The 11821-nt window shown below is 35.6% G+C and overlaps 1 protein-coding gene across 1 annotated transcript; it reads left to right on the forward strand.

The window, feature by feature from the left end:
* Nucleotides 1-206: 206 nt before the first annotated feature.
* Nucleotides 207-2127, forward strand: LOC127934025 (optic atrophy 3 protein homolog). Its single transcript, XM_052531191.1, has 2 exons — nucleotides 207-374; nucleotides 1195-2127. Exons 1-2 carry the CDS (start codon nucleotides 233-235, stop codon nucleotides 1518-1520), a joined length of 468 nt encoding a protein of 155 aa, XP_052387151.1. The 5' UTR covers nucleotides 207-232; the 3' UTR covers nucleotides 1521-2127.
* Nucleotides 2128-11821: the final 9694 nt, after the last annotated feature.

Here is an 11821-nt window from a genome sequence, read left to right on the forward strand (position 1 = left end):
GTATTATAAATTTAATCTTCTTAACAAATGGTGGATTAAAATAAAGAAGGACGATCAGGGTTATATTTTCCCTTAAAACAAAATAAAATATATATATTTTGTTTAATATTGCGCGAAACGCACGTTCTAGACCTCATGAATATTAATTTTGCGTCATTAACATTAAACATGAGCATCATCCACATGACGTCCTTATCATCCCGCCTCCTCAGATGACGCATTTTCCGCCAAGATGGTCGTCGGTGCCTTTCCGATTGCAAAGCTGCTCTATCTGGGCGTACGACAATTGAGCAAACCAGTGGCTAACAGAATAAAAGCAGGCGCGCGGAGAAGTGGATTCTTTAAGAATTATATTTGCCTTCCTCCGGCCCAAGGTAAGCTGGCATTTTGGTTGTGCGTGTTTAACGATATGATGACGTCAGTCCTCGTGTGTGTGTGTGTGTGCGCGCGTAAATGTCGAGGAACACAGCCAATAGCCGTTTGCTTGTATTTGCTACTCAGCCAATCACGACTACCGCGATGTTGTCATTGGATGATTTTAACAACAGATGATTTATCCAGAAACAATTTAGATATTAAAAAGGTTCCCTTTACACAAATGCTCGAGTTTGCTTGAAGAGGGCGGGACTCAAGTGTCCTTGAGTAACCGAAAGTGCCTTTAGCTGCTAGTTAAAATTATTTGATTATAAATTTTACAAAGTAATATATAGTTAGATTTATATATAAAATCTATAGAAAAAATATAATGTAAATATTATTAAAGGTGTATATATATTATATAAGCAATACGAACTATGTCTAATACAAGTTTTTTCTTTGGTTGTTATGTAGTCTTGTTTGTACAGTATATATTTTTTCTGGCAGAAGTAGTTAATTTAATGATAATTAAATCAATTATTGTGCCATTTACATTTTTTTTTCATTCAATAAAATAAATACTAGTATATTTTAATGTATTTTTATATTGTGGTTTTTACATGCTAGTCAATTTTTTTATATTATAGTTTTCATAATTTAGTCTCTTTTTTTAATATTATATATATATATATATACATATTTTTTATACAATTGTCTCTGTGATGTTGGTTATCTTGAGCGTAAAGGCAAAACCAAAATCTATCTTGACTTTTAAAGTAAATTGTTGAAATATGTCTGTCATGTAATTCCATGTGGTGCCTCATGTTTTCTCCGTAGCGTATCACTGGATCGAGATGAGATCAAAGATGAAAATTATGGGTTTCCGTGGCTCCGTCATCAAACCTCTGAATGAAGAGACCGCTGCAGAGCTTGGAGCAGAGTTGCTCGGTGAGGCTATCATCTTCATCATCGGCGGAGGCTGCATGGTGTTTGAGTACAGCCGTCAGGCCACCAACTCCAGACGCAAGGAAGAGGAGTTTGCACAAACCATTAACAACCTTCACACACAACTAGGAGAGCTTGCACTAGCCACAGAGACACTGGATGCCCAGATTAGAGAGGTTAATAGACTTCTGTTGTCCCTCCCGGCTCCAAGTACCTAGTAACAATGTAAATCACTAAAATACCCTTTCTAAGTCTAAATCAAGAGACTGATTTATACATATCGGTAGTGGTGCAGCACTACCATACACACACACACACACACAAAGTCTCGGTTAAGCCGTCCCACACACACACACACACACACACACACACACACAAGGAAATCCAAGGCTATATAAACAAGGAATGATCGTGTGTGATTAAATGACCGGCCACCAGTATAACACAATTAAAGCTTCCTATTCCTTATTTGTTTAGTTGGATGATGCTGTTTTCAATCGAAAGTTCTAGTTTTTTGATGACAATGTTAAAACATTGGCAACGTTTGACCACTTATCATTCTGCTCATCAGTTTGGAGGTTATTTCAGAAGATTTTCTTCATATAAGATGCTGATGGAGTTGGGCATTCATCATTTATTAATGATTTGAAAATGCACTTTTTGATACTTGAACGACGAATTCCATATGGTAAATATGGATGTGTCCCTCAGTATAGGAACAGGGAGCCCATCTCTCCCATTACAGTAAATTACTGCTGTATTTAATATGCCATTTGTATATGGGTGTATATATATGATAGTAAAATAAAGTGAAATATTCTGATAGTGGGTTTTTTGTATCTTTATTGTATTAAAATTGTGAAAACTTTTTGTGGTTATGAAATGCCATTCTTAAGAAAACACATGCAAGTTTTAGCACCTCATTGTTCACTTTATTCAAGGCTTGTGACACTGAAGACTGACGTGATGGCTGCTGAGCAACATTGCCTCACAGGAATAAGTTTCATTTTAAAATACACTGAAATGGAAACTATATATTTTTCCAGTTGTAAAACTATTCCACAATATAACTTTTTTTGCTCAAATACATTCGGTATAGAAAATAATTCCCCTCTTTAAAATGATCACATTTTGTTGCTTTTTAGCCCGAAAGGAAGATGGATACAGTTTTTGTTTTATCCAGCTGTATTTACTCAGTGCAACTTATAACATCCAAAAGAAAGATATAACCAACATGACAGAAAAAAGAATAATAATAATAAAAAAATGCCAGAATCTGAGTTGAAAAAAGGTTCACTACCCTCCCAAAAGTGACTTCTCTCGATCAGGTGTAACTAATCACCTTCTCAATGCCACACAAAGACATCAGTGTCAAAAGATCTCCAGGATAAAATAGTGGACAGGCACAAGTCAGGATATAGATATAAAAAATGATAATAATAATGTCACGGGCTTTATTATTAAGAAGAGGAAGTTATTTCTTACAAGACAGCCTCTCTCTGGATCAGGATGTAGTTCCAAACTGGATGAAAGAGCCAAACTAGTCAGAGAGGCGACCGAGAGGCCTACAGCAACTCTGAAGCAGATGCAGGAATTTATGACAAAGAGTGGTCATTGTGTGCATGTGACAACAATGTCACAAATACTCAATACTACACAAATGTGGCTTGTATGGGAGGGTTGCAAGAAAAAAAAGCCACTCCTCAAGAAAGGCTACATGCAGTCACGACTGAGCTTTGCCAAAACAGCTTGAAGATACTGAGGCAGATGACACTAACATTGAATTATTTGACCTCAACACCAAATGAAATGTCTGGGGGAAATCCAATACAGCTCACCATCAAGCATGGAGGTGGTAATATCCTGTTATGGAGTGTTTCTCTGCAGCAGGGACTGGAACACTTTTCAAGACAGAAGGAAAAATGGACAGGGCAAAATTCAAAAAAAAAAAAAAAAAAAAAAAACTAAACCCCCCCTTCATATCCCTGTCATATTTGGGAAACCCTGTAAATTTTCATATACTTCATTATTAATCAATAATGTGTTGTATTAAGTCAGTTTAGTAAAGATCATAGTTTTTTCTACAAAAATTATTTTATCCTTCATATATATATACATATAATTGTGTATTAGATGAATAAAAGAGTAACATTAGTATACACTGACTGGCTGGATGATGAACTGAATAAAGGTATGGAATTAAGACTCATGCTTGTAAGCCATCCGTCGGTAGGTTCTGGATGTGTCCAGTAGGTGGCAGCACTCAAACAACATCCAGTATGTGTTCTGCTGCTCTGTGCTGATGCACCCCGCAGAACAGAGTCGTAGTCCTGTGTTTACACCACTCACACTTCTTCAGCTGAACAACAAGCCCATGACAGCTTGTTTACTGACAATGAATTTTCATTAGAGAAATGCACGTCAATTTACATGAGCTGAGTTAGCTGGCACAACATGTTTTTGTAGCTTGACAAATCAGACATGTCATGTGCATATGCCATTTCTCATTATATCACATCAATCATAATGTGAATGCATTAACTGAATTATAATAGATGTGCTTGTTTGCCAGTGCATTTACTAAACAACTTATGTGTGCCCGTGATTTAGCCAGTTAGCATGTGTAAATGACCCACCCTATTAGTTTAAAACCAAGTTGGTCATACGTTTGACATTTGTCAGAGATTCAGCTTTGGAATCTCAGTAGTTCTTTAACGATTTAGCACAAGGACAAGAAACATAATGTATTGTACTTGTTTTCAAATGTAGAAGAGAACACACAATGTTTTTTATTTGTTTTAATCTGCTTTAAGGTATTGTTAGACCTTAAAATGTAACAGTGCAGGATAGGGACTGTCTGAAAATCATTATTTTGTGTATTTGATGTAACAGAATATGTTGACATGCTTTAATGTTAAAAAAACACATTATTTTTCAAATAGCCTACTGTACATTATTGTAGGTCCTCTATGCCCCGCTTCTCTCAAACGCATTGCTTTCTACGAAGTCCCTCCTTCTGACAAGTGCAGTCTGCTCTGATTGGCCAGCTGACCCAGTGCTTTGTGATTGGACGAACACCGCAAGCACTCGTTGGATATGAAATGCCCCTTTCCATAATCGGGAGCATCATGTTTCAAAATAAATGTAAAGACAGTTAATGATGTCCTTAGTTTTACCATTAGTTCAAGCCTGAAAAGGGAACAGATTGGTGTGACAGACAGTGATGAAGCTCAGCTCATATGTTTTTGCAGAACACAAGCCACCAACGGTTAAAACAACTGACTCCACTCTGTAACCCCCTCTCTCTCTGTCGCTCAAGCTCAACACACATTTGGGCAGCATTACACAAATATCTCCACATAGTGACGTAGACATGGGGGCGTGTTTGAAGAAGCCGTTTTAGGGGGGTCTTAACTTTGATAAAGAATATCTCTTTGGATTTGAGACTTTAGTCTTTCTTTACAACTTTACAGTTCTTTATGCACCAAGAGCTTGTAACACTCCAAAGAGAAAGGAAACATTTAAATCGCCTCATATGACCCCTTTAACATTCAGATTTAAATTCAGTTTAAATAACTTAATTTAGGATGCACACAGTTTAATATGTAGACTTAAATGAGTGTGTTACCAGTGGTGGGCCGTCAGGGTCAGCAGGGGCTTCTCTACTGGCCCTATAAAAAATAAAATTGTGTGAAAAATGTTTTCATTATTATGTATTAAGGTACCATTTTCATTTGTCTGTCCACAAAATGGCACAGATAGTGCTTCCCTTTTGTTCAAAGACGTTGCATCTGATTTGTAACAAGCATTAGTCACAGAATCAGCCAATGAAATTTTGAAATTCAATGAATGCATGCCCTCGGGGTCTAGCGACGTGCCCAGTGCTTCCCCCGGCCAGAGTTTCCAGGTTTTCTCGACAAAACTCATCCAAACACATTCGAGGGGGGTCCCCCATGGGGGGTCAGCCCTCCAGGAGTAAAATACACATGTTTTGCGGGTAAAATTCTCCTGGTAAAATTCACATTCCAGGGGATAAATATCATGTTATTGAGGTTGCTTCAACCAGCAGACATGAAAAACAACCCGCGGCAACAGGGTTGAAGTACAATTTGAAAAAACTGCGCCCCAGTGTTTAGTTTCCAAGGTATGAGAGTGATGTTAAACGAAAAGAAAATGACATCCGCAGTCGCCTACACCAGATTTTGTTGCCTACACCAGATTTTGTTGCCGATCTACTAAATGCCTTTTTCAAGCCGATCTTTTGCAGACAAAAGGGGAATAACTGAGAAAGGATAAACTACTCAGACTGAATTCGCTAACAAAAGTTTGGTGCACCGTGCACCATTTCAAGGATTGCAACTACAGTATGAGTGGCTAACAGTTAGCACTGAGCACAACAAATTATTTGGCCATGTTTACTTTTAAATTAAATCTGTTAACACATTCTTTTTTAAAAACATACAGTATTCCATCTCAATTTCAAAGAACGTGCCTTCTTACTGGTTCATAAATGTCAATGAATATATCAGGCAATGTAAAGTAAATACACTCTTCTATTTTAACTTCACAGGGTGTGTCTTGTTAGTGGTTCCTCAACAAACGTTTTTATTCACTGAACTAAAAGACAACATGATATTAAAACGTGAAATATATCAATTAATTTCCTATAAATGTATTCTTCTATCACAGTTTCTGAGGGTTTCTTGATACTTGTTCCTAAAAGAACATTTTAATGTTGATATTATTCACGCAAATATAAAATGAAAAAACTTACTGAAATGTAAAAATTGAGAAAAAGCTTAAGATGTACAATACATCGCCCCCTAGAGGAACACATTGCAGTTGCTTTGACTGAGTTTAAACTTCAGAAATGCGAATAAATTAATTTAAAATACACGGAGTCTGACATTTCAACCTCAAAGGTGTTTCTTGTTGTTGGTTCATAGAAACCAACTTTTTATGTATCTTTTACATTCATAAGATAATTGAACAGCATTTTAGCTCATTTTTAAAGGCTATGTCTTCTTACTGGTTCATAGAATAACAGTTAGACATGGCTTGAATTTGCAGAACTATAGCACACCACATGCTATAATGAATTATGCTATTATGAATAAATAAATAAATAAATTATTGAAATGTAAGGATAGCGCAAAAAGCTCAGAAAGCCTTTCACAGATTTTGCAGTACACTGCCCCCTAGAGGAACATGGTGCATTTGTTAAGACTAAGTTCGACATTCAAACTTTTATGAATTAATTTAAAATGCATACAGTCTTCCATCTCAACTTCAAAAGGTTTTTCTGGTTAATTTGGCCTAAAAGAGCATTTCCATGTAGATTTTACTCTCATTTATAATTCAGGATACATGCTATGGAATTAAACTAAAATCTGCAAATAAATTAATTTAAAATGCATGCAGTTTTCTTTCTAAAATCCAAAGGGTATCTTGTTACTGATTCCTAGAAGAACATTTTGATAGTGGTTTTAGCCACAGAACTAGAACAGGACTATAACAGGACACTTATGATCATTATGACAATTAAATCAATACATAATTTAGTTTCAAATAAATACAGTCTCCTACATCACCTTCAAAGGCTGTGTCTTGTTACAGATTTCTCAAAGAACATTTTACAGTTGTTTTCATTGTCAGAAGAGATGCAGAAGTCACGCTATTGACATTCAAGGATAGCTTGCGAAACCTTCCAAAGAGTCTCCAGTATTACTGCCCCCAGACGAAGATACTGCAGTTGTTTTGGCTGAGTTTGACATTCAGACCTTTAATAAATGTATTTAAAATCAATACAGTCTCCTATTTCAACTTCAAAAGGTGTGTCTTGTTTCTGATTCCTAAATGAACATTTCAATTCAGGTTTTACTGTAATATGTAATTCAGGACACATGCTATTGAATTTAATTAATTTAATTTATTTTTTTAATATGTGTTCATGAGTCCCTTATTTGTCCTGAGCAGTTAAATTTCTGACATAATTTAGCTATTATTTTGTCTTGTGGACTATATGTAAACATCTTTGATGCAAAGTATCTTACTCAAGACAGTAGGCTACTAAAAAATTAACATGCATTTTGTGTGGTCCCTCTTATTAATTTTTTTTTTTATTTTTTTTTTTTACTGATTTATTTTTATGGACAGTTTAATTGGCTATTCAGTTTCAGTTTAATGTTTTTTTCTCCTATTTCTGTGACTAAAATTTGATAGCCTTAATGCACTGTAAGTCGCTTTGGATAAAAGAGCTTGCTAAATGCATAAATTTAATTTTTGAATTTAATTTAAAGCCAACATTAAAATATTCTTCCAGAAACCAGTAACAAAACAGCTGTTGTTATGGAAAACTGCATAGCTTTAAATGAATTTATAAACAAATTAGAATTTCATACAATAGCAAGTGTCCTGAATTACATATTAAAGTAAACCTGAATTTAAATGTTCATTTAGGAATCAGAAACAAGACACACTTTCTGAAGCTGAAATGGCTATTCATTTTAAATGAATTTATTAACAACTTTATTTGTTAATTTATTAACAACTGCAGTATCTTCCTCTAGGGGGCAGTAATACTGGAGACTCTTTGGAAGGTCTCGCAAGAGATTCTTGAATGTAAATAAAATGACTTTTTCATCTCTTTTGACAATGAAAACAACTGCAAAAAAAATAAATAAAAAATAAACACCTTTGACAGTACGCCTAATCTTACTTAAAGGTTTGATGACAGAAATAAAGTATTTAAGAAAAATAACCATTTTATTTTAGAGTAAACCTGAAAAATGTCACTACTAATATTGAAGTTGTAACTTTTGTTTACAGACGTTAAAATATTTAGTGTCCATAAAAACGTGAAACAGGCTCATTACAGTGAACTGTAATCTGTGTAAACTTCAGAAAATGCATTCATGATCATTGGATTGTGATCCGGAACACAATCCAACACTTTTTTAGAAAAGCATAAGAAGCAAAGCAGTTTGGAGATTAAAATTATTGTGAAATAGGTAAATAATAATAATGAACAGATGTGACTCATTTTAAATAATAATAAAAAAAAAAATCTGGATGACATTTAGTTCAGGCAGAAATTTATTTTTGCAATGGTTAAATAAATGTTCAGCAATACCTTCAAAAGAAATATTGCGAACTTTTGTTACATTTTGTTATATGGAAATGATTAAATCTTGTAGTGTAACAATTAACCCTGCGTTTGTGCCCTGCTCACCCAGCGCAGGAGGAGGCGGACAATCAAACAAAGTTTTAATAACCAAATAAACACAAAACAGCACGACAGCCCCTCGCGGACGACTGCCGCACACAAACAAAAACCAAACACAAAATAAAGCCCAGGCCTGTTCCTCTCTCGTCCTTCACTGTCATCGCTCCTCTTTTGTATCCTTCCGATCTCCTCCGTGGGACTCGAGACCGGTGAGTGTCGCAGGTGTCGATCATTTCCATATCACTCCACCGGCCTCGCTCCATTCCCACGGCTCTCGGCCTGCCCCACTCGTCACATTCGTGCAGCCCTAGACTGAACTGTGTGAGTGTGTGTGTGTCATTGAAACGCAAATTTAGCTACAGCCGAGTGACTTTGTGCGACCCACTTTGTTCCATTCTGTGACCCACAAGTGGGTCGCGACCCACAGTTTGAAAACCCCTGGCTTAAACCACCATCAAAATGCTTGTCTAATCTGTAACAAGACACACCCACTGAAGTTGTATAATAAAACGGTGTTATAAATTAATTTGTAAAAAATAGATTTTCAAACCCAAGTCAAAACAACTGCAAAAACAAAAAAACACTCTTTGCCAGCTTTGTCTTAATTGCTGAACAGGTGTGTGTTCACGGGGTGTGTGTGTCCCCTACTTACTGCTGTGTGTGTGTGTGTGCACATGAATGGGTTAAATGCAGAGCACCAATTTTGAGTATTACCATATCTGGCAAATGTCACAACTTTCACATTTACTTTGTAGAAGGTCCCTAGCTGGCCAAAGAGCACCGCATCTAGAAACTTCATGTTTCAACATAATAAACTGCGATGTGTGTTCAGTTCTACGTTCTAATGCTTTTCAGATAAGCCATTTTGTATACAATTATACTCATCTAGTAAGAATTTATTGAAGTTTTTCGCGGCTGAATATCTATATCTATATCCATGTCTAATATTTAATGTCAAACTTTGTATGGGTCAGTTTAAAAAAAGTGGTTGTGTTTTGGGAAATAACAGCTGGTTTCCATTTGAGATCTTCTTTTATGTTATGCATGATGAGTGTGGATGTGAAGAAACTAAAAGTGAATGAGCTGAAAAGAGGAGTTGCAGAAGCGTGGACTGGACACCCGAGGCCTCAAATTGGATCTGATTGAGTGGCTGAACGCTGAAAAGGAGCCCAGCTGCAACGATGAAAAAGAGGCAGGTTCTCAAGGTTGCATGCACAAAGATCATAATCATTTGATGAATGTTTTGACTGATGATGATGAAAAACGCATTCGGCTGAAACATTTATGATCTCATTGCATGTTTGCTTGTGACAGGTGTTGCAGAGGCTGGAAATGATGAGTTTTCTGATCAAGGGCAGATGGCTGCTGAGAAAGAGGGCTCTGATATACACCCCAGTGTTTCTGGAGTCCCTCTGAGTCAATCAAAGAAGAGTAAGACTGCAACTGAATGGATTTCATCAGCAATTTAGAAATTTGTGACTCACTGGTATACAACTTTGCCTTTTTTGAAATTATGTAAACGTAATGATATTTTCCATGTAATGATATTTTGGTCAGTATTCTTGTAAATCTGTGTACAAATCATTATTTTCTCAAATTAAGGCCAGGTAATGCTAATTTTACATAAATTACACAGTAGAGGATACAACACAGCAGAGAAATCAAGGATTTAATGTTTGTTATTGATGCGTATTGAGTGACAGCAGATATCTCCTGGATCCAGTTTGCACATTCACGGTGCTGTAAAAATTAAAATACAGTTTCTGACACTTTTCATACAGAAAAATTTAAAGGCTGATGCCAAAAAAAAAAAATAAAAAAATAAAAATAAGCTTAATATCGGCCATGGCATTAAACAGTGTCAGTCTACCACTAAAAGTGCCAGAACTTAAAAGCTAAACTTAAACGCTCGCTTCAGCATCGACCAACCCACTTCCCACAACTTTTTCAAACTTAATTTTAACATGTTCAGTAAAAAGGATTTACTCTGTACATGATTTTTAATCCACTCTAAATGAACCTTTTCATATAAACTGGAATAAATACAAAATCAGAGCCAAACTAAGACTCAAATGAGACATTAATAATAAAAAGAATAGTGAACAAATGAAATAATCATAACTAAAAGACATATGAAAGCACACATTTCTGTAGATTTCGAAATAAGGTGCATCATAAGTCAATAAATCCTTGATTAATATGAATATTTTAATAAAAAACTTGTCTCCATGAACGATTCAATAAAATTCGAATGCATTTCATCTATTAAATAACAACAGAGTGAGCGAGTTTTTGGATATGATAAGATTTAACTTATTTTAGGGAATAAAGTACCACATTTCAGCTTTGTTAGGGTGGGTACACACAATATTATTTTATTGTAATATGAGTCTCCACATCAGTAGGAAAGCAATAAAATAAAGACGTGTTGCATTTCAGGTCATAAAAAAAACAAAACATTGTCGACCAACAATATAAAATGCGGGAAACTATTAATTGGTTATTCTACAATTAAATGTATTACAAATTATACTATGACTGGAAAATACTGTAAATTGATATACAGTTCGGCGTGATAATGTTTAATGTCTCCGACAGCGCCTGTGGTCTCATTTAGCAACTTGTTAGCAACCTTCTTTTTTAAGAAACGGATCGGTTTAAAAAATCACGAGTGGTGTGTTTTGTCATAGAACGTGAAAAACGTATGAATCGTGAAAGTCTCTTGAGCCTATGTGAACCACAGACCTTATTTTAGGGTTTAACCAAAATCCCATTCAAAAAACCCATCGACTCTGGGACGATGGAACTGGAAGCGCGAAAATGCTAACTCGCTTTTTGCCTACAAAGTGACATCATAGTTTCACCACTTTATTGTAAGTCGCTTTGGATAAAAGCAAATATTCATGAAGATTAGTATATAGACATGGTGAAAGCTGTCCTTTTATTGATGCGTTATGTTTTTCTCCAGTAGTCTATGCGCTGCACTATTATCAGAATCAGAGCCAGTAAAAACTAAAATAGTACTACGTTCAGTGTGGTATTTACTCTGGACAGCAGGGCACCCAGAGCTCACATGGCTCATAGTAATCAGGAAGTACCTCCGATATCACACACACACCATGCCACGTTTCTCTACTTACTAAAAAAGCATGTTTTTTTGTTTAAATTGTAGGTGTTTGGAGTTTGAAATACTCGTTGCAATCACAACCACACAAGATGAGAAAATGAAGAATGTTGTGTTGAGAACTAAAAAGTTTTCTTCTTCTTGATAATCCAAAACTGCTAGCTGAATTT

This window comes from Carassius gibelio, chromosome A18 (assembly GCF_023724105.1).
Source record: "Carassius gibelio isolate Cgi1373 ecotype wild population from Czech Republic chromosome A18, carGib1.2-hapl.c, whole genome shotgun sequence".
NCBI lineage: Eukaryota > Metazoa > Chordata > Actinopteri > Cypriniformes > Cyprinidae > Carassius > Carassius gibelio.

Bases quoted from the DNA above. Each gene is read 5' to 3' on its own strand.
- LOC127934025 (XM_052531191.1), top strand. From the start codon at position 233: ATGGTCGTCGGTGCCTTTCCGATTGCAAAGCTGCTCTATCTGGGCGTA. The intron at 375-1,194 runs GTAAGCTGGCAT...TTTTCTCCGTAG, and splicing joins TTGCCTTCCTCCGGCCCAAG to CGTATCACTGGATCGAGATG.